At 39.3% G+C, this 23829-nt stretch overlaps 3 protein-coding genes across 4 annotated transcripts; 1 reads left to right on the forward strand and 2 right to left on the reverse strand.

Annotated features, from left to right (window-relative positions):
- Positions 1 to 191: 191 nt before the first annotated feature.
- LOC139985373 (peptidyl-prolyl cis-trans isomerase-like 3) lies at positions 192 to 1231 on the forward strand. The gene is made up of 4 exons (XM_071999774.1): positions 192 to 344; positions 443 to 517; positions 610 to 890; positions 985 to 1231. The coding sequence occupies exons 1-4, from the start codon at positions 342 to 344 to the stop codon at positions 1109 to 1111; spliced, it is 486 nt and encodes a 161-aa protein (XP_071855875.1). The 5' UTR covers positions 192 to 341; the 3' UTR covers positions 1112 to 1231.
- Positions 551 to 5207, reverse strand: LOC139985375 (sarcosine dehydrogenase, mitochondrial-like). The gene is made up of 15 exons (XM_071999778.1): positions 5068 to 5207; positions 4904 to 5003; positions 4573 to 4829; positions 4204 to 4416; positions 3775 to 4104; positions 3496 to 3658; positions 3254 to 3401; positions 3021 to 3159; positions 2707 to 2904; positions 2349 to 2616; positions 2129 to 2258; positions 1807 to 2063; positions 1574 to 1745; positions 1391 to 1513; positions 551 to 1327 (listed from the first exon to the last, which is right to left on the reverse strand). Exons 1-15 carry the CDS (start codon positions 5098 to 5100, stop codon positions 1222 to 1224), a joined length of 2637 nt encoding a protein of 878 aa, XP_071855879.1. The 5' UTR covers positions 5101 to 5207; the 3' UTR covers positions 551 to 1221.
- Herc2 (E3 ubiquitin-protein ligase HERC2) lies at positions 5148 to 23616 on the reverse strand. Of its 2 annotated transcripts, XR_011799403.1 has the most exons (14): positions 23486 to 23616; positions 22825 to 23402; positions 22538 to 22738; positions 22257 to 22467; positions 21772 to 22029; positions 9512 to 21708; positions 9107 to 9430; positions 8680 to 8989; positions 7805 to 8526; positions 7230 to 7668; positions 6887 to 7110; positions 6656 to 6810; positions 5675 to 6581; positions 5148 to 5254 (listed from the first exon to the last, which is right to left on the reverse strand). XR_011799403.1 is itself a non-coding variant. In XM_071999755.1 (13 exons), exons 2-13 carry the CDS (start codon positions 23015 to 23017, stop codon positions 6348 to 6350), a joined length of 15468 nt encoding a protein of 5155 aa, XP_071855856.1. In that variant the 5' UTR covers positions 23018 to 23395; positions 23486 to 23616; the 3' UTR covers positions 6129 to 6347. The 2 variants fall into 2 exon arrangements, 1 of the variants encoding a protein (XP_071855856.1); XM_071999755.1 differs by lacking the exon at positions 5148 to 5254 and having other exon boundaries at positions 6129 to 6581; positions 22825 to 23395.
- Positions 23617 to 23829: the final 213 nt, after the last annotated feature.

Genomic DNA, 23829 nt, shown 5'->3' on the forward strand with positions numbered 1-23829 from the left:
ATTGATTACAAATATTTGCCTATTTTTCATCAAATATATTCCATATAATTGACAAATAATTCAAATATATTGTTTTTATTTCATAGATATGTATTTTTCATTTTTTTATATCCTCCTACATTTTATTTTAAATTGATATGTTAATAAAGATTCGATTTCGTTTTGAAATAAATTCATACACTTGATTTCGTTGGTAATTCTATAAAATTCAACATGGCTGTCGATACGTATACATATCGATGTACGTTCACTTTTTTTTATTGACGCATAGTGTAGTGAATGCATACCATAACAAATGATATGTTTTCTCTTTTGCAAATTAATGGATCACTTTATTGAAGATGGTGCGAGTGTTATTTTTATTTTTGTCATTAATGTTACAAATTGCATATTCTTTAATATACATAAATGGTAACAATTTATCAGCAATTTTCATTTACAGAGCGTAACTTTACATACTGACGTTGGAGATATAAAAATAGAATTATTTTGCGAATTATGCCCAAAAACGTGCGAGGTAGAACTTTTTACACTTGTTTTACGTCCTGGATTCATAATAATTATTTGTTAAGGTTATGACTGTGTTAAGGTTATATATTTATTTTACAGAACTTTCTCGCTTTGTGTGCCAGCGATTACTATGACAATTGTTTATTTCATAGAAATATAAAAGGTTTTATCGTACAAACTGGAGATCCTACGCATACTGGTAAAGGTGGAACATCGATATGGAATCGTAAATTTGAAGATGAATTTAAAGAAGAATTGAAACATAATGCAAGAGGATTGATTTCTATGGCTAACAATGGTCCAAATACGAATGGAAGTCAATTTTTTATAACATATGGACCTCAACCACACTTGGACTTGAAATATACTTTATTTGGAAAGTAAAATCATTTTCTAATTTATTTTAGTGTTTAAATCATAAATAATAAATTAATATTTGATGTATTTAATGAATAAATTTATTATTACTTTTAGGGTAATAGATGGCTTAGAAACTCTTGAACAGCTGGAAAAATTACCAGTAAATCCTAAAAATTACAGACCGCTTACAGAAACTCGAATAAACAGTGTAACTATACATGCTAATCCTTTAGCAGGATAAATATAGATATATTAGAAAAACACAAATATTTCAATTTTTAAACTTGAACTTGAAAAGTGTATTTTCATATATTAAAATAATAATTTATTAATAAGATCAAATATATTTCCTTAGCAAAGATCTACTGTGTATCGTTTCCCCATAGCTTCAATTTCATAATTACCACTTTCTAGAAATTCCTTTGTTACATTTTCCCCGTTTGGATGTTTAATGTACCTAATATTAATCAATATTAGCTCTATAGCTTTTTATTGTTACATTCAATATTATCTTACTTACCCATGCCCAATTACATTTCCATTGCTGTATCCCTGTTCTACTCTACGTAAATAACCAACAAGGCATTTATTTCTGTAAATAAGTTCCATTCCCCATAATGGAATGGTGCTGTCATAATATATGCTATTAGTATTATTTTATCAAAATTAAACATGAAAATTATATTTTATAATAATGTTTTACAATACATGCCTGTTTAAATAAATATGCACCAATTTCTTTTTTATACCAATTTTTCGCAATCGATTGACAGCTGTTTTTCCCAAGTACTCTCCAGTATTACGACAAATAGATTCAAGCCCAGCTTCAATGGGATTATCATCTGCTCTAAGATCTAAACCCCAAAGAAGATAGCCTGAAAAATTTAATCATATTAATAATATACATTAGTAAATTAATTAAAATTAGTCACATACCCTTTTCACAACTGAGACTATGCAGTGCTCGATAACCGGCATGTTTTATATTATGTGATTTACCACAATTTATTAATGTTTTATAAACTATTCGGCAAGACGATTTTGGAATATGTAATTCGAAACCAAGTTCACCAACGAAACTAAGTCTAATTAAACGTACCGTTTCGTTTTTAATCTTTACCAGTTTTGTAGTTGAATATTTAAAAGATTCATCTGAGATTTCATCCTCAATTAATGTCTCGATTACTTTTCGACTATAAGTAGATGCGTTAATTTATAGACTGGAGTTTGAATAATAAAAATGTACATAATACTGTACCTATTAGGTCCTTGCACGGATAAAATACCAATTTGCTCAGAAACATCATGTAAAGATACATCAAAGCCCTTTTCCATTATTGCTTTTTTCATATGAGCCCATGTATGATAAATTGAAATACCATTTGACACTAACAACAAAAGTAAGACATTGCTATTTCATAATTCGTGATAATAACATTAATTTATTTTAATACTATTTTACTTAAAAATTAATTTACCAATATAAAAGGCTTTTTCTTTAAATATCGGATTTACAATTCCACTTGAGCCAGGTTCCAACACTGTAACTGTACAATCTGTTTCAACTCCTCCAGCATGATTCAGCATACAAGTGTAAATTGTTTTATTAAAGTTGCAATTCGTGTTTGCCGTGAACAAATAATCTGCCGTATTTTGAGCATCAGGTCCACAAATATAAAATTTTCCAAGGTGAGATGTGTCAAACAGAACAACATTTTGACGACAAGCAAGAACTTCTTTCCGAATCTAACGAAAAATCATTTGTTACTGATAACTTTCTTTTTTTCTTACCTTTATTTTTCTTTTTCTACATATATTTCAATTTCAATAGCTTACTATCTCGTTATATGGTGAGAAATTAAAGCTATATTCTTTTTCTAATATTGTACGATAATTATCATTTTGATTCTTTGCTGTGCCATAATGTCCACCATAATCATATGACAGAATTTCTACTTTGTTAGTTGGAGAGAACCATGCAGGACGTTCCCAACCTTGACATTCCTCCATAATAGCTCCCTCTTCGACAAGTAACTGTGGTACATTAAATAAATAAGAATGCTTCGTTTTTTTCATGATGCATTCAGTAGAACATTTATTTATTGATGTCATTAAATAAAAAACACTATGCATAACTATTTTTATCTTACACTGTGAAAAGGATCCACTTTAAGATTTCTTCCACTTAATGGTTCATCATGTGGAAATATAATGCTGTAATTTTTTGCATAGGCTTCATGACATCTCTCATGTATCCAGACCTTGTTGTTTCTTTGTTCTGGTAAAAATCTATGAATCAAATAAAGATATAAATATAAAATTAGAAGTATTAAAATGATCAGATAAGATTGAAACAAAAAAATAAAGAAATGACAAATTTCACCTTCTGATATCATAATTAAACATGTATTTATCTGGCCGACCATTAATTATCCAATGTGCAATTTGTTCTCCGCATCCACCTCCTAACATCATTCCAGCACTATTATAACCACAAGAGTAGAAGAATCCAGAACAATTTGGATCTTCACCTTTTGAATTCAATGAAAATTAGAATTAGAGAATTGAAAATTAGAATAAGATATAAAAGGTGTAATATATATATATATAAATATTTTTTCATACCCATAATTGGTCTATGATCAGGAGTAAAACTTTCTGGTCCACATATTGTAGTTCTTATTCCAACTGTTGATAATTTAGGAATCAATTGAATCATTGATTCTAGATGTGCATTGAAGACATTCCAATCTAATTCATAGAGGCAGAATGAAAAATGTTCTGGAGCCTTTTATGTAAACAAAGAATATGATTAATATTGGTAAAATTGTTTCTTTTTTTGGATACATTCAAGATACTTGTTGATTATGTATTAAAAGTGACAATGAATTAATGTAGACTCACAGATGGTAATACAATAGGATTCTGTTCATAACCACCTATAGCTATTGAGCTACCCTGAATTCGATAATATACACTCGTATCAGGATCTTTAATATTTGGAAGATTCTGCAATCCTTTTATGGGTTCTGTAACAATGTAAGCATGCTTAATTGGTGTCAGAGGAATACTCATATTAATCATGTTTGCTACACTCTTTGACCAAGCTCCAGCAGCATTGAGAACAACATCTGTTTTTATGACTCCATATGGCGTCTCTACAGCATAAACTTTTTTATTATTCTTAATAGTTTCCTTTGTGAGTATCTTTGTAACAGGACAATCTTCGATAATCTAAACAATTTTAATAACTTTATTAGTATATTTTTCTTTTTCTGATTATTGTTCTTATTTGTAAAAGAAAAAAAAGGAGACTTATTAAATAATTATTACCTGACAACCATTACTTTTTGCTGACTTTGTCAAAGCATTAATTAACATAGTCGGATCAATAGCTCCATCTTCTGAAGAATAAAATGCTCCGTGAATAGTGTCCTCATTTAACAAAGGAAATAACTCTTTTGCTTCTTGGGAAGAAATTAAATGTGCTTGAATACCAAAAGCTTTTGAACCAGTAACTAGCCTTCTATATTCATTTAATCGTTCCTGTAATATGTAAATAATGTTAAGTATTAAATGCTAATAACAACAAAAATATATTAATGATTACGACAATTATAACAATAAGAGTAATAGTAACATTAAATGGATGATTATCTAGAATAAGAAGAGGAGAAGGAAACAAATATAATGAATATTTACAGTGGAACGTGCAATGTAAAGTCCACCATTGTTTATCCATCCTGGATTTATTCCAGTTTCTTTTTCTAGGGAGTTAAAAATACATTTTGTTGTATTTAATAATTCCATTTCAACATCACTTGGACCTCGTATACTCCATGTAAGACCTGCAGTGTGCCACGTAGTACCAGACATTAATTTTGATTTGTCTAATAGCACAGCATTAATGCCACATTTCCCTAAATGATAAAGTGCATTACAGCCTGCACTACCCCCACCTGAAAGTGATACATTAATATATAAGTTATTTTGAACATTAGGATGTAAAATACTTAGAAATTTTGTTACTGACCTACTATTACAACATCTGCATAATCTGGTAACTGTATTGTGGATGATAAATTCAGTGTTCTTGTTACTGATTTTGTGTAATTAATACACACTCTATGAAACTGAAAATAATTTATTAGAATCTTAGTAATTTCTATATGAACTAAAACAAACAGCTACAAATACCTTGTGCTTTATTAAATGGAACATGTTTTTCATATGAAGAAAAACAGTATGAATTTACATTATCCCAATGATACACTCCATACAGTCAAACTGTTCTATTTGTATTTTATCTTTTTAATGACCACATTTATCAATTCACATTAACAAATATACTCATTAATCTTCTACAATATTCAGTGATGATTCTCTTGTATTGATGTGCAATTATATGGAAAGAATTTAAAAAGTAATATATTTTTTTTAAATTGATATGAAAATATAAAATACCTCGATTAATTAGCTTGTTTGTCCCTGATATAAGAATTATCATTATATGGAAAGAATGAAACTTCTGTTATATCTTTTATTATTAATAATTACACAAATAAATCGTTTTTATTTTATTTCTATTATAAATACTCTTTAACAAAGGCAATGAGAAATATTTATGATTATATTTTTATTTTGCAAAATGCAAAAATAATCTTTAATAGAAACAAATTTAATGAAATTTCATATGTATCTAATAATATGATATTATTAATTAGCATTCTTTCCACGATATTTCTTACTTTTTTAATAAGTAAAATTAAATATTATTCAAAAATATCGTTCAACGTAAACCAACCATACGTGTTCCGTAATAACAATTAGTTCGTAACTCTTATTCTTGTCTTTTCATAACAACAATTATAAAAGGCAAATGAAGATATACAACAATGTAATTCGGATGTCAGTATGCTCATGCGTACATAGATATATATATAAAGTACATACATAAATACATACAGTCTTTCAATCATACAGATATTAAATATAAATACAAATAAATAAATAAGTGAAAAGATTACGTGTACGCAGGCATATAAATAATACATATATGTATATATGAAAAATTATATATTAAATATTATAGTTTATAATAATAAATATGTCAAATTTAATAATACTCTAGAGTATCTTCGATGCCAAGTAATACAGCTTTTATAATACATTTTTAATAATTCACGCGTGTGTATTTATGAGAGAGAGAGAGAGAGAGAGAGAAAGACAAGGAGAGAGAGAGAAAGAGAGAGAGAGAGTGTGGTACAGTTGTTACGCTTAATAAATCTAAATTACACAAATTTACAAGCAAAAATATTTCTTACACTTAATCGAAATAAAAACGAGGAAAGTGACGTTTGTTGTTTTCCTTTGGCTTACAGAAATTATTATTCTACCAATTGGTAACCAATTTTGTTCATTAATCGAAGAGATTAGAAAGTTAATTGTAAGGAAAAAAAATTGCAGAATCAATTTTATTAAAGCGATATGTACTCTTCGCTAGCAAGGCTGTCCGTTTCTTCGGTGTCTGAATTGGTCGCAGCTTGTACTCTAGCATATTCATCGGTGTCGATGCTTTTGCAAAAATGTATTGCATATTTTAATTTCTGTCGCAATACTGGTTTACACGAATACCTTGGCATTTTCAAGAGGAAAAAACATGTGTAACTTTCAGGAAGAAAATGATCCGGTGGATTATATTTATCCATTACCTAAAATTGATTAGAAAAAGTAAGAATAACAAATAAACAATTGTAAAAAGGTATTAAAAATTACTTGACATTACTTGTAAAACAAAATCTCTTCCACGAAAATCGGCAATTGTTCGTGGCAAACGAGTTCTACCCCAAACGAATCGTAGAAACAAAGATCTTTCTTGATTGGAGAACTCTTCCATTACTTCCCAGAACCATTGTATTAAAGGAGCAGTGGCTTCAATGCCTAAAACAGCAGAAGTAGAGACTGTAAGACTTAGAAAATTCAACCGTATCGGTAAATGTATCGTTGATATTTATACCTTTATAAGTTGCAACAGATTTCAATAAAGTAAGTGGTATATCTGGACTGCCACAAACCATTGTTTCTAGTTCAGGTCCGCTGAACAACGCGAGGAAGGGTACAGGTATAACTTTTGACATTCCTTCGCGAACAGCAGCCACCTGAGCATCAAACTCGTGTAATCTATAATTTAATGCCAACTGGACATACTCGTGTTTATTTTCTGGAGTAATTTTTCGATACCTGAAAAGAAGAATCGATGCCGATACATTTATTAAAAAACGAAAGCTATATAGATAAATGCTAAAGTAAATGAATCATCAAGTAGGGATAAAGAAACATATTTACGATAAAATAAATACCTGCTGGACAAAGGTATGTCATGTCCTACAGCAGACGGTGTGGAAAATGGCATTTCAAGAGTTTGAAATACCTTTTCGTCAGGCTCCATATCTCGGATGCATAGTAAACCGGGAACATAGTCCCTATCAACTTCGGTCAAATCCGCAGGTGTTAAGGATATACCTGCGAGCTGTTTCCACACAGGTTCTGCCAAGTTCAAACTTAATGGGCTACCAGTTCTTATTGCTATGCCCATTAAAATTCCAAGAAATCGAAACATGTTCATATGTAATGGTGAATCGACCATTGGATTCAGAAGAAAACAATCTCTGTTAGTGCCGTTATCGTCTCGACCATTCGGCGTTGGTATAAGCAAAGGTAAAGAACCATTTTGTAATTCGTCACATATTTCCGCTATACTCTCGCTATAACCACCACCGCAATCGTCTACGCTTTCTCCTGTTGAGAATGTGAGACGATCTTATTAAGGTATATATTAATCTGTATTTCTTGTTAGTTCTCAAGCTTCTTTTTTCTGTTCTATATTTTTCTTTTTCATTGTTCGTATCGAATAGTAAAATTATATTTAACCCACCGATAAACTTTACTTTCCAGACCCTATGAGGAAAGAAGAGCACATCTTGCGTTAACAAAGACATCTTAGAGACCATTTGTCCGAAAACGGATTTAATGCCATCTGGTCCCGCCAATCCAGCTTTACTTCTGGCTCGCTTTACTTGTATTCGATTTAATTCTATTACTGGCCCGTGTTGTCGATCTCTAACCATAGTTGCTTGAACCACTTTACGAAAAGTTGCTTCTTTAATGCTGTATACTAACATGGGAGCCAATTTACTCAAGCTGACGGGACCGGTGATTGGGAACATTGGCAAACACGGGCAAAGTAATTCGGCAAAATGATGGAGAAGTACTAATCGATTGTGTAACACGGGGAAAGGTAAATCCTTTACCAAATCATATTCCATTGGTGTAGTAGCAGGCATTCTGCTTTGAGTAGCTTTCATTGTACTCCATGCTAAAGTATGAGCACTGCCACAAGCAACCCGAGTTATCTTTTTACCCTGTAACGCATGAACCAGTCTTGGTCTCTGAAGTGCGCTTGTTGTTCCATCGCCTAACTGGCCTTCATCATTATCTCCCCAAGTGAAAACTTCTCCCTTATCGGTACATGCTACGCAATGTAATGAACCTGTTGCTATCGAGATGATCTTTTTCCCTTGAAGGGATGCTACTTTACGCGGTCTTCGAACATGATCATCTGTTCCATGACCCAAACGATGATAGTCTCCTTTACCCCTATTTATGTATAAAATTTAATCATCCACTGTTTAACTGCTTAAGAATAATGCGAAGGATATGAAAGGGGGAGACAAGGAAAGAGAGATAGTTGAGATGTATCAATGAACAAATCAAAATCGTCGTCGAAAGATCGATGATTCGGATCCTTACCATGTATATATTGCTCCCGATCTTGTCAAAGCTACCGAGAATTGACTGCCGCATTCAACTTTAATAACACCAAGTCCTGCGAGAGATTCGATCTTCATTGGAATTTTACAGCCATCGCTACCTCCTCTACCTAATTTTCCATAATCTCCATCGCCCCAACTCCAAACGTTATCATCATCGGTAACACAAAGAGTCTGCGCGTCACCGCTTCCGCATGCTACGTCGATTACCTTGTAATCTTGCAGAGCTTCAACCAGTTTCGGTGTTAATTGATCTTCGCTATCTCCATGACCTAGTCGCCCGTATCGCCCTGTAATCGATAAATCTTATATTTGCTTGGATTATACATACGTTTTGATTCGCTTCTATTTATCTTTTCATTTGTTCTTGTTCTATTATCCTTTTTTTCTCTGACTCCCTGTTGTACCTTTTCCCCAAGTATAAAGCCAACCGGCACTCGTGATTGCTGCGCTATGATGGCCACCACAAGCTATATCAACGATCTCGGTCCCCAATAACTCTTCGATCAATTTCGGCCGGTCGTACAACAACCTGTTTCCATGACCTAATTTTCCGTCGTCTCCTTCTCCCCAAGAATAAACGTGTCCTTCAGAACTTAGAGCAAGGCAGTGTTTACCTCCTGAATTGACGGCCACTTTCTTAACGAAAACATGCTGGATGGATTCTAAAAGAGTCGGTACCATAACAGAATCCGTTCCTCCGATACCTAGACGCCCGGCGGCACCGTAACCTATCCGTAAAGACAAATAATAAGATTCAGTAAAGGGGAAGTTGGATCAGAGGAGGAGAAAGAGAAAAAAAGAAGCTTTACCAGTTGCATAGACCTTCCCGTCAGCAGTGACCGCTAATAAAGTTTGTTCTCCACCGGTGAGCTGGACGGGTCGAAGCGCGGACAAACTCTCACAGAGAACAGGTAGTTTCACTTTTGCTCCCTCAAGTCCACCCAATTGGCCGCGATGATTGTGTCCCCAACCATAAATTGCTCCGGAACCATCCCACGATAATGTCCAATCTTCCGGCCTGCGATTCAGCCACTGTAACAGTTGCTCGTCGTGTTCCTGCTTGAATAACTCGTGACTCTCATGATCCTTGGTATTTCCCTCTCCGTCCGTGATCATCTCGTTAATTCTTTTGGTAACTTCGAGACAAAACGCTTTTGGGAGGCGTGTCCGATTTACGAGAGACTTGGCAACCCGTGCCGATAGACAATATCTTCGGAACCAAGACCATTTGTGAATTTCCGAGCAGCATTGCATCGTGTCTAATTCGAGGTCACAGGCAAGCGCAACAAGAACCTTGAAAAAGTCGCTGTGCATCAATTGCTTCCCACCGCGGACCAAAGGATCTTCATAAGTGTATTGTTTGAGTAATGCTTGAGGTAAAGAGCCGAGGAGCGAAGAAAGCGCGACTTCTGGACGTATGCCCGGTCCACTGGTGTAAACGACTTGCAATTTTTTTAACGCCCACATTCGTTGTTGAGCGGATAATACGCTCAGTTGACTACACTGAGCCAGGGTGGCAGCTAATCGAGTGGCGATATTCCTATCCAAGGTGATCAGGGTGTTGTCCAAAAGAGATTCAGCAAGCGCGATAGCTGGCTGTGATAGAACAGCTCTGTCCGAGACTAGCTCATGCGGTGCGAGACTTGCGAGTATAGGATAGACGGTGAATCGCCATCCCCAACCGTTTACCGATCCGTCCGAGGAGAATCTCCATCTGAGCTCGTCGCCCGAGATTCGAATCTCGGCGGCCCACTCGCTCCATTCTCTGCCGGATTTCACAGCTAGTATTCGATTGCTAGAATCCATGATGGTCAACGGATCATGACGTCTCTCGGTAGAGCAACGTCGATCGAATTCAACTCTGAGAGCTTCCGCGCCGGGTACTTTCACATGCCCGGTCAACGTGGTACCATCTATGTACGGATGTGGACTTTCTTGTACGACCGGTTGAGGTACGTTGCTTCTATTACTCGAATTTGCCACCGTGTCTTCCAGTTCCGTGATACAAAGCTCCAGCACCATACTACGAATCGAATGGTTCGTTTTTGCTAGTGCGATTAATACCGAGGATATCGTCTCTTTAGCTCCTCTGCATATTCTATTGGCAACCGCCAATTTTAGAAGATCGACCAGCATTCTGGCGTCCTCCTCTGTCAACGTGCATGTAAAATCATCCAAGTTAGGATCAGCGGCGGGTCCTTCGCCAACTATTTGAGCATTAGAGGTGAGAGTAGCCGCGATCACGCTCATCGCACTACTTGACATTTTTGAGGCACGCGAAGACAAACTGGCCGAACTGGACATCGAGGGAAACACCGCCGCCAACGGATAATCTTCGGACTCGGGACTCGTTCGCGGACTATTGTTTACCAGATTAACCAATTCTGCCGCGTTCGCTGGTGCTTCTCCACCACCTTGCGCGCTGTCTCCTACATTCTGATAGACGTGACTATGACTACTTCCTGAGGTGATGTTGGTTGACCCAACGGTAACAGTTCCGTCCGGCACCGTCACTTCGCTCACCAAGCAACCTACCGTACCACCGTTTCCAATGTTAATACCGTAAACATTGCCACCGGTATTGCCAGTGTTGGATTTTAACGTCGAATGACTTTGCAATGCTGTCACTACGATGATTCGAGCTTGTATTATACGAAGAGCGTTTATCACGTGTTGCAATGCTTGTTGTTTCGCTACGTTACTTTCTAGCGAGAGAATGATGCTCGAGAGAGAAGGTCTGTTGCCGCAGGATTGGCCGGAATTGTGAACGATCGTGTCACCGGTGCTGGTAATTTCGTCGCTGTTCGCGGAAGGAATGGTGGACGATATTGTGGAGCAAGAAGGTGCTGGGCAGCCGTTCGAATCCGTTGTATCCGTACCGTGGTTGACAATGCTTTTGAATGTTAGCGATATTTGACCAAGTGGATCTTTCTCGGTTGGAAACATGACAGGTTCTTGATTGTTGGTCGCCGGTTGATCGGTCAAGACCCAGGCAATACTGTGACTAGAGCCACAAGATACCCGATTAACTCTCGCATCGTCCAATTCATGCACCAGCGATGGCTTCTTATTAACGATCGTCGAACCATTTCCCTGTTGACCATGGTCATTGTCACCCCAAGCGTATACTTGCCCAGTATCCGTAACCGCTAAGCAATGAAGAGCACCAACAGCCACATGTACTACCTTCTTTCCACGAAGTCCTTCGACCAGCGTTGGTTTCCGAACGTGATGATCGTTGCCGTGACCAAGTCGAAAGTAATCGCCTTTGCCCCACGTCCATACCTCGCCGTATTTCGTCAATGCCAGGGAAAATTGAGCTCCGCATTCGATCTGCACTACTCCCAAACCATTCAGCCGATCGATCAATAGGGGCGTGTAACAACCGTCGCTGCCTCCCCGACCCAGTTTACCGAAATCTCCGTCACCCCATGAGTATACCGATCCGTCAGCTGTCAATGCCATTGTCTGCGCATCCCTGCTACCGCACGCGATCTGTATCACGCGCTGTCCGACTAGAGATTGTACCAGTTTCGGCTTCATTTGCGTGGCTGTGTCGCCGTGGCCCAATCTTCCGTACTCCCCTAGTCCCCAGGTGTATAGCTCTCCGCTGCTGGTTATCGCAGCCGAGTGTCCGGACCCACACGCGATATCACGTATCCTTTTTGACTTTAAAGATTCGATCAATCTTGGCTTATCCAGGGAAACAGAATTCCCGTGACCGAGCTTGCCGTCCTCTCCCTCACCCCATGAGAAGATTTTGCCGTCCTGAGTGAGGGCCAACGCGTGCTTTCCACCCGAATGTACAGCCACCTTTTTGATCATATACTGGCTCAAGAATGGAATGAGCTTCGGTTCGCACACGTTGCTGTCATCCCCAAGGCCGAGTCGACCGTTCGTTCCTTCTCCGCAGGCGTACAGTTTCCCTTCCTGGCTAACCACGAACAAAGTTTTACTGCCACCGGCGATATGAACGGGTTTTAATTTCGAGAGAACTTCGCTGTAAACCGGTAACTTAATCTTCGATCCTTTCAGCCCGCCGAGTTGATCTTTGTCATTCAATCCCCAGACGTAGACGGCCGAATGTTGGGGCGGTGGCTCGGATCCATGCTGCAAGTTCATCTGCTCTTGAACGATCTCCCAATCCGAGGCCAGAAATGAAACGGACGTTGCCAAGTGATTTTCAAACATTTTTCTCTTGCCGATTATTTGAAGGCCGCGTATCTTGCAATCTATCCCACCGTTTCGGCATTGCTTGATCGCTATTTCGATGCAAGAGTAATATTCTTTGGTATCCTGGAGTAAGAGGACGCTCGTGTCAGTATGCCGTACGCTGATCGTCGCCAATTCTACCAAACTATTGAACGACTCGCCAACGTTTACCGCGATCAGCGATGGCATATAACTGCTGTCTTGCGGATTCACCATTATTTTCAGCGAATGCACCAGTATGCCCGGCAACATTTCCATACGAATCCAATGCTTTCCTTGAGAACCGCAACTCTGCCAATAAAGACCAGATCCATCGACTAGCCGTGTCGCCCAACTTTCTCGCGAGGAAACGCTCAACGTTCGTATACATTTAGACCAGTCGTCGATCAGGGACGATTCCGTGTAGTCTTGCCTGTGATACCTTCCCGGCTTACCGGCATATACCGCCGCCGAACCTGGCTCCACGATTCGATTGAACCCGTGTCGGTGGCATCGTTTCGTATAAAAACAGTTTTCGCACAGATTATAACTTTCACAATACTTACATTTAAATCGCGGACCGGATATCGGTAACAGGTGACACGAATTGCACGAGACCGAATGGTGACAGGAGGGGACCCGCTCCATTTCTATCGCGCAACCGGTCCAACCGCTTTGTTGCGGAAAATCGACCGACACATCTTTCCCGTTGTTTATTATGCTTGTAACCACTCCGACGCTTTGATGGTTCACTGTACCCCATTTATATTTAGGTACGGTCACCGAAGCCTTCACTCTTACTTTATCACCAATCTTCAGCGTGGCTGGGCCTGGTATCGCTGGCGGATGACCAAGAAGTTCTATGTGGATGAACCTTACCCAATAAGTACCGCCTTTGCGCTGCCACGCAACTTGAACATTCAAATCGTGTAAACCTTCCGGGTCGATTTTTATCACCTGACCAACGTCGCCGTATTCCACTTCTTCGTAGCTTTTACAGCACCGTACTAACATACCCGGTATTAGATTATCCCTCACGTAGATCGCGTATTCGTCAACTGACAAGAAATCGGAACGTTTCATATAATTCGGCGGTATCATCGAAGAAGAAACAGCGTCGTGCGTCGACGGAGATTCATCGATATTTTCGCTCGTCGAATCTTCCGGATCGGATAACCCATACACACTGGATAACGTTTCGCTATCACTCAATGCTGCGTCAGGATTTTCAAGGAGCCAGGCCACCACGCTTTCTGCCGTGATGAGCCCAACTGCCGTGCTCAAACTTTTGATCGCAAATTCCACGCTCCTCTTCGGGAAACCCATTTCCGTCAGTTGCGCAACAAGAGGACTCATCGGCGGAGGACTTTTCCTTCCGCTACTTCTGCAATGTTTCCTTTGACTAGACGTCAACGATACCAAGGAACAATCGGATGCGGGAGAATCTGGTTCCGAAAATGGACCTGCTGTCGTTGCCATGGCCGTTCCTGACGCCGATGCAGACGCAGACGCTAAACCGCATGTTGATGCTGTTCCCATTCCCATTCCCGGCCCAGCGATCGTCGCCGCTGTCGTCATCGTAGTCGTCGTTCCTTGAATTGGCGAATGTCTCAGTTCGGAAGCCAAATATTGAGAAACCGCTAGAGCGGCCTCTTCCAATTCCTTAAGTTTAAATATCGGCTTCAATGGTTGCGGTCTCGTAGCTCGTATTAACATCTCTTGGAACAGAGTCGTCCGTTTAGTGCGACCGTCTCCTCTACCATCGACGTTGCTATTCGTGCCATCTATATAATTATCTTCGCCATCCATGTCTCCGTTGACGAGATTACCTTCGACGCGCTCGTGGTTTCGATTACTGCTTCCAACGTTCTCAAACTTGTCATTGTTGTTGATGTTCTTGTTTTTATCGCTGTTGCTACTATTACCGTTGTTTCTGCTACTGTCGACTATATTCGTTATGATATTATCATCCTCACCCTCCTCCTCTTCGTCGTCGTCGTTACCATCGTCATCGTTCTCCTCATTATCATTCTCTTCCACGTCGTTGCCATCGTCGTTGTTGTCGTTGTTTCCATCGTGATCGGCATCGGCCTGATCGATACGACTAACAGTGACCATAGCACATTTAATTGCGTCCTTGTCCCATTGCCGGTCATCCACGTCGCAACCACTCTCCTCGTCGATGTGTCCGTTATTATGATGATGATGGAGATGATAGTGATGATGGTGATGATGATAACGATGATGATGGTGATGATAATGGTGATGGTTGTGCTGGTGATTGTTGTTGTTGTTGTTGTTATGACTGTTATTGTTGTTGTTACCATTACTGCAGTTGCTATTGCTGCTACTGTTATTACTGTCAATCACGTATTTCAGTATCTTTCTTAACTTTGTCTGATAATCCAATAAAGCCTTCCCGGCGTTCAACGCAGCAAGTTGTTGCTGTTGATTACGTAGAATAGATGCGTTAACAGAACCGGCTATTACCGGCATACCGTTCGGTCTCTTGTCCATTCCTCGATGACCCAACAATAAATTGGCCCAAGTAGACACGAAAGAATCAGGCATGGGCATTCGATCCAAACGGAATTTTTCGCACAGTCGCTTCATGCTGAAAAACAGAATCTTCTTGCGCGCGTCACCGTTCGTTTCATCATGTATCTGTACGAGAATCTTCGAATGTTTGGTAAATTTGCATATGGTACCGACCTGTCTGTCAACTTCAACCAAACCACCGATCCTCGGTCTATCGTCAAGACCTCCGACGACAATGAGAGCCGCCATCACCGTATCCTGTATGTTTACGCTGTTCTCACCTCCGTTCTCGTTCAATTGTATATGAAAGAGTGGACCGTCGCTTAATAAGTCCGAGGCGAGTGATAGCTTCGAAGCGAGAAATGCGTTCACCGTCGCGTTCCACTTTGAGAGGGAATGCAAAAATCTGGTCAGCGAAACAAGCTCCTCGACCACGGTGGAACTATGAGAAGCGGTCAAGGAGACGCGACATTTATTTGAATAAAGTTCTGAGGAAACACCCAGATTGCAGCTAAGAGCGATATGTCCTAATATACGGAAGACTTTTTCAAGGAAGGGCATCTGGATAGGATTGTCCGCCGACCAAGATGGTAAAACAGCGGTGAGTAGACGCACCGCCATTATCTGTTTTTCCAAATCAGGATTCCTTTGTTCGGCAATTATGTTCAAAAGGAAATTGATCCAGGCCCTGGTGCTCAGAGATTTACAAAGTTCCGTAGACTTGGCGATCGCTCTCAACGAGCCAAGAGTCGCCCAAGTTTCGTGATGTTCTCGCGCGAGCTGAGAGTGCGCGTTAAACTCGGACTTGTACGCAGCAGATACGATACCGAGTAACACAGAGGCGAGTATCTTTATGGCGGAGGGGGTGACCCGGTCGGCCTCGATTCCGCAACAGAACAAAAGAACGCGGAGTACAGTAACGGAGGCGGATTTTAGACAAGTGGTCGGGTGCACGTCCAACAAATCGTTTCTTTTGTCGTTTTTAGCCAGATTGTGCGGCGTATCACTCTCGCTGTCGGTTTCTGGCGGTGTTGGCGGTTCGGCCAGCTTTAAATCGTACTTTCCTTCCTTCCCCATGCGATACGAATTGGTGGTGCTGTTATCCCATTGTACGCGAATCCAGCCGTCTTCGCCGAGTTCTCCGATCACTCGACCTTCACCCGGTGGAGGACCATCTTGATCTCCCCACTTCCAATCTACACCACGTACCACTCTTGTACCAATTTTCATCATAGCCGCCAATTCGCTACCAGTCAGTTGAACGCTTTGCGGTTTGCTCCTCTCCAAACTGTCCTCGTATATAACCGTTACCGGCGTATCTTTTGGTTTCGCATCCGCGTCCGCTTCGGCGTCTGCGTCCGTCTCCGTGGATGTCGATGGTCCGATCTGCCTGAGTAATGTTAAAATACTCGAAACACAACCAGAATTTATTAATAATCCGACTTCGTTTGCATGCTGATAATTGGTTAGTATGCCTAATATAGTCAACAAAAATCTTGCCCTGGGTAACTTTCGCAGCCAAGTATACGTTCCCTGATTCAAACTGCTCTTATCGCTGATTTTCGCTGGTTTTTGATTGCTCGGCAATTCTGCCTGAACAACGTACGCTCGCAAAGCTTGCACCGCCCAAGAAGTTACTTCTGCCTCGGCCAGAATAATCTTCGATTTCTGATAGGGTGTTACTGACTGAATATTTTCGAGGCAATGCGTTATTCCATCAGCTAAAGACTTATTCTCGTGGGATAGGCCGAGCCAACCGTTTAACAACGAATACTTTACCGATGTTATTAGATAATCCTTCTTCAGCAATTGTTGCATCATTAGGATTCCTTGCTCGCGTAATTTTGCCCGCTGCATCTGACAATACATGGCTCGACGTAGAGTTTCTACATCTCCACCGTCCTCGGTGATCACAAAATTTATGATATTTACCATCAATTCGTTTGAATCTATATTCAAAGTTTTCTGTCTCATTCTTTCTGCAATCTTAGTTTTCTTGTTACCTGATAAATTTTCTAATCTTGGTGATGCTAGAGACTGTTTACCGCTCGTTTCTTTCTGAGTCGAACTCGGAGTCGAGATCGAGCTTAGTGTCAATGTCTGCATCGGTGTTGACATCTGTGTTAACGTAGTCATCGTAGTCGTTGGCGTTGCCGTTGGCGTTTGTGTAGACGTTGTTGTTGTCGTCGTCATTGTTGTCATTAACGTCATCATCGTTGTTGCCATCGTCGTCATCGTCGTCGTCGTCGTTGTAGTCGACGTCGTCGTTATCATGGCCGCTGTCGTTGTTGTTATCATCGTCGATGACGTTATAGTCGTTGTTGAGGTTGTTGTTGACATCGTCATCGTTACCGGCGTCATCATCGTTGTTGCCGATACGATTGATGTATCTTCGTCGGATTTGTTTTTCGATTTTGCATTCTGAATCGAAGCGTTTAGAATGTCTTCTGGCTTGCTCAGCGTGGAATCTTTGTTCTTTCGAATGTCCCTAATCATCGTTTTGACCGTTTTCCGAAATTTCGCAACAGTGTACAATAACTTTAGATCCTGTAGCCCTTTAATCTCATAACTGGTCGCCGACCTCACCTCGTGCAAAAGAAACCTGCACTTCTCTTGGGCTGGAGCACACACCTCCTTGTAACTTCTATTCTGTTGTTGTCTGATCCTGATTAAATTCCATTTGGTTTGATGAATCGCTCTAATCACTTCGGCCAATTGTTTGGTAAGTTTCGGACTACTTTCATTTCCTGTTTCTTGATGATCAATTAGGTTTATCGCCTGATAACCCAGCGCAAGATGCTTTAATATGACCGCCATTAAAAGTCGACTAACTTCCTCCACCGGGTGATCGCCGCAAAATTCGGTATGCGCTAAAAGATTATTTGCTTTCGAATATTTGTCGACTATCGTTAGGAAGGAATGCACTTGAGCGTCGGTTTTATGAGTCTCGGCTAGGGCATAAATGAACGTTGTAACTCGGTCATCCTCTCGTCGTTCCTTTTGCAGTTCATTCTTGGTACGGATAGGAAGGGGAGGTTCCGTCGGTGAATTCGCAGCTGTCGAGGTATTACTCCTCGCTTCTCCTTTCTCCTCCTCGTAAGGATTCGGTGGTTGTAAGATTTGCAATCCACCTCGAAAAAAGTTCGCGTTTAACCAGCGACCGGCTTCCTCTTCGGCAGTTTGTAACGGTAAACTCTGCCGCATCCTATGAGAATGTAATCCTAAAAGAAAACCTAAAGCTCTTTCCGTGTCAAGTAAACAAGAACATACGTCCGTTACGTCGATCGTAATCTCAGTGTTTTCCGGCTCGGAATGGCAATAATGCCCAACGAAATAAGAATCCATCATGGTTCGCGGTAGTTGGCCACGAGAAGATGACATGTTTGTCTCGGTACCGGAGCTAACATCCCAGTTATTCACGGTTCTTTGAAGACCTTCCAACGAATTTGATCTTCCGTCGAATCGAACATCTTGAACATCATATACGTTGTTGTTTACTACCACCCAAAGGCCGCCATCGCGATTGTGGTTCTCCAAGTCGGCCCATCGAATGGTCGAAGGTTCATCCGAAATAGATATTTTATTGCCATGTTGCGGGGCTATGATGCCTGGCCAAGAAAGATCGTCCGTTTCACTTTTCTCTATCGTCGGCACCAATTTGTTGAATCGATCGAGCGCGTCCAACATCGGCGCCATTACATCCATCCAATTCATATTTAGAAGTAACAATGGATAGTCAAGTTGCAACAAAATAAGACAAGTAATCAGTTCGGGTAGCAAAACGTTTACAATGTCGCCTCTTAGAACAGTACTAACGAATACGAACTGTTTGATGCTGGTGTTGGCTAATTCAGCCGCGAATGACATTACTTCGATTATATGAATGCAAATTTGCGAGAGATATTTCTTTAAAAGAGACTCCGCACCAAGCATTTCTTGATCGCGCAACTTCTTCGTTCCAACGTCATCAATACACTCGTATACTTGAGCAATTAGTAATCTTTGAAATTTTAAAAGAAGATTCAAACTAGGAGAGTTATCGTTTCTTTGCGATTCCTCGTGACTACGAATCAATTGTTGGGTGAGTAGTAACCTAGACTGCGTGATACATGTGCCGTTTTTGATCAACTGTTTCACCAATTGTAACAACGATATACTCGTGTTGTTCTTTTCTGAATTCAATTCTTTTGCTTGTTTCGTATCGGTTGGTTTGCTCACGTTACTACTCGCGAGAAATTCCTTCTCGTCGGCGAGCTCGCTCGTCTCCGCCTTCACCGCGGTCTTCAACGCTAATTCCAGACCACCGTCTGCCATTAGACTAGAAACTAACAAGTCTGCCATGAATTGCTGACCGTTGCTAGCATTTACTTGCTCAAAATTGCTGCAGTTCGCTTTCGACAAGAAATTCGATAATGTTTTTGCGCGTTCATTCGCTGTCGGCAGTAAGATGCTCCAACCAGTCTGTAAAACGGCTTGAGCTGCTTCTTGGATAGTAGCTAGAATGCCAGTGCTGCTTGCGAGGGTAACACATCGTTGTTTCAACGAGCTTAATAATGGAGTATTTGATAATCCGACTGATTTGCTATCGATGTTATGAGTTATCATTGTGTGTAGTTGTAATCGGATCAAATTCAACGTTGCGACCGCTAAACATTCACGATCCTGGGTAGGTGGCCGTGTGCCTGGCAATCCTTCGCATACCTTGTTCAATAACGTATCCAACAATCGGAAAGTTTCCTCACAAATATCCACGACGAAAGCTACTCTGTTCGCGACTGACCAAGCTGATGTGCACCACGCAAAACTTTGTGTCAGTCCACAAGCTAAACCGATTATATTCTTGCCGGATAACGTTGGACAAAGAGTCGGTTCGGGCACAACAGTGCCCAATGCCGGATCTATTTGACCATAATCGTTTCTACCCCATCCATATACCAATTGATCCTCTGTTAATGCCAATACGTGAAAATTCCCTACACATAATTCTTTCACTTTTTTCGGCTTCAATACCTCGATCACTTTTGGATATCTAATATGTTCCTCGTTACCATGTCCCAGCCGATAACCTTCTCCTTTTCCCCAGGTATAAACTTCACCATATGCAGTTAAAGCTGCTGAAAATTGTCCACCGCAATACACTTTTGCCACGTTTATATCCAACAACTTATCAACTATCTTTGGCGTCTTAGATCCATCGCAGCCTCCTCTACCAAGCTTTCCATAATTTCCGTCACCCCATGAGAATACTATACCAGACGCTGTGACGCATAAAGTCTGCGAATCTCCACTACCGCATGCCACATACACAACCATGTGTCCGTTTAGAGCGGTTACTAACGTAGGAATCAAGACGTTGTCTGAATTTCCATGACCCAGCCTTCCGTAATTTCCTCTTCCCCATGTGTACAATTCACCGTTCGAACTAAGAACTGCCGAATACGTACTTCCGCATGCTATGAATGTAATATTTTTGTCAACTAGTGCTTCGACCAGCTTTGGTTCATCATACCATACTCTATCTCCGTGACCTAATCGTCCACCATCACCATTCCCCCACGAATAAACGGAACTATCTTGTGTTAAGGCTAAATAGTGCGTACCGTCGGAATGAGAGGCGATCATTGTAACCGGCTTCTCTGAAAATCCATATACTCTTTGGGGATATTGAGTTTCTGACCCGTAATACATCATGTAAACGTTTCCACTAATTGAAAGAATCATCAGAGCTCTTTCAGTACAACAAAGTTGTTTGATTCCAAGCTCTGCAATCGCATCACAATAAAATGGAGAGGATCCACTGCTTAATTTTCCACTTCCCCAACTTAGAACTTCTTGAAACGTTTGATTCTGATTCTTCTGGAATCTATCAGTGATAATTGGAGGCAGGAGAGGGGCAGCTAATCTACTCAGATTACACATTATTATAACCGCAGCTTTTCGTAAATCTACAGACGTGGAATCATCTTCAGGAAGCCTCAAATACTTCAGTAAAACTTCGCAAGGACCTGGTGCAATGTTTGCGTCTGTTCGTCTTGACTTAGAAGCTGGTATCATATTTAATCGTCTCAATAGTGGTATCAATGGTGCCGTACTTCCAGGTGGCATTACCCGATTATCTTGATGTTTGTGTTTACCACTTAGATGAAGTAACAAACAAACAGAATCTAATAAACTTGATAATGTAGCTCTTTGTGTTACCAATTCTAATAACAAACAAAGAGCCGTGTGCTGATCGGCTATTGGAATAGGACACCATGATCTTCCGCTAACTATGTCCCTAAAAATATAATTATGTGTACTAAAAACATAAAAAATAAATATGATGAAAAAATATAAATACCCTGTAACAACTTGTCTTAAAAATTTCGCTGATCGTTCCACTACTTCTAACCATACTTGAGAAACATTAGTTTCATCGAAAAGCGTAGCTTCAGGTAACGATTGCAAGGCTTCCAACGACTCGGATAAAAGCTCGCTGCAAAATTCTACATCTTCTCCAGATCGCCAAGCCCGTCTTAAATATGCGAATGAGAAATTTAACGCTGCACGAGATCCCACACGCGCTAAACCCAATGTTGGCTTCTCATTCGGCCTTACGCTAAAATCACATCAATATTTATATTTTCGATACATCAACATTATATATATATTCTAAAGAATATATAAAGAACTATTAAAACTATCATTATATAATCAATAACCACCAATTTATAATTAAATTTCGCACGTTTAAACACATGTAATTCTTGTAATCTAAGGATATTTGTAATAGTCGAGATATATAAAACATTTAAACGATTCTAGTCTTAAAATTGATTATTGTACATTTTTTGTAACTTAGCAGTAGGTTTTAATGTTGTTGAAATATCTGTAGTTTCCTGCGGTTTATGACGAGAAAGAGCTGTAAAATATCGTCTTGCTACTACCAAACGTTGTCTTAATCGTGTAGCAGACAAGGTACTGTTTGCAACTTCATAACATAATTTTCTTTGCTCTTTGATTAGTAAATTAATACATGTTGTTAAATCGCAAATAGCTGAAAAATGGTTAAACTGTTAGGAAAATTATACAAATCTTACAGATTATATTAGAATAAAATTCTTTACAAGGCTGAGATCCCCAAAGCCAAGAATCCATTATGTGTTCAGCTAATATACTTTTTTCTACAAGTGCACTTGTTCTTGCTGCCTCTTCTTCATCTAATTTTTGGCAAGGTCCACAATTGCAACCATGCTGTGGACCACAAATTCCATTGCAACAAGAACATGCTAATACACCCATGTTACAATAATAATGACCACTTTCACCTAAATATATTGAAACAATATGAGACCAGTTAATATAAATGATTGATCTTAATTTAATAAATCTTTTTTATTATTCTTTTTCATACCTTTTCTAGCTATTATGCCTGCAGCATTGACTATGCCATCGCTAAAGGAACCCACAATTTCTCCATCTCGTACCATTTCATTCCAAAGTTCAGCTAAACCATCCCGATAGAGAATACGTTTCAAATCTGTTTTGAGCCATTTTGCATCCAAGCGGATTTCTGGCCTCATTATAATATCGAATTGAATGCTCATATTAATTTTCTATATTTATATATATAATATATATATGTATATATACCAAATTTCCAGAAATTATTCAATTTCAATACAACAAAAAATATAATCTTGAAATTGAACTGGATTTTTTACATTATAATTCATAACTAAATGTGTAATACTGTATAAAATAATTCTTTTATTTTTTAATCATTCTATAAGCACATTGTATTCCTTTTTCTCTTTTAAATAAAAACTTTTCAGACTCCAAAAGTTTCCCACTCCAATTGAGTAAAATGAAATTTGAATTTTGAATAATTATCAGTGTTTCACAAAACTGTTTTTCGTAGGTTAGTTAAAGTAGTGAAATAACATCTTCGATTTTTTCGAATAGGGACATTTGAAAGATTGTCTCTTAAACCTACAATAAAAAAATCAATGTTTATAAGAACTGATGATTGTCTCTTCCTTTAATATTATAATGAAATGCTACTTTTGTCTTACAAATTTCAATTTACATATGATTAAAGCTGTCACTTTTTAGTATCTTAAATTTATTCGGTATGATTATATTTGATTACAACATCGTCGACTTTAATTTTTCCCAAAACATCACATGATCTTTGACTATGTATTGATCGTAAAAGAACGACCCTAACGATAGATACAAAGTCACGATAAACAACGTGGAACAATGTAGATACTACATCAAATCCATCGTTAATTTCTTCAGACGAGTAGTTACATTGTGGTTGTCTGTTGCCTGTCACAGTAGCAGCTTAGAATGGATGTGTTGTATACAATTTACAAAAGTACTACACAAATCAACTCTCTATTGACTACTGAAT

Source organism: Bombus fervidus, chromosome 3 (assembly GCF_041682495.2).
Source record: "Bombus fervidus isolate BK054 chromosome 3, iyBomFerv1, whole genome shotgun sequence".
NCBI lineage: Eukaryota > Metazoa > Arthropoda > Insecta > Hymenoptera > Apidae > Bombus > Bombus fervidus.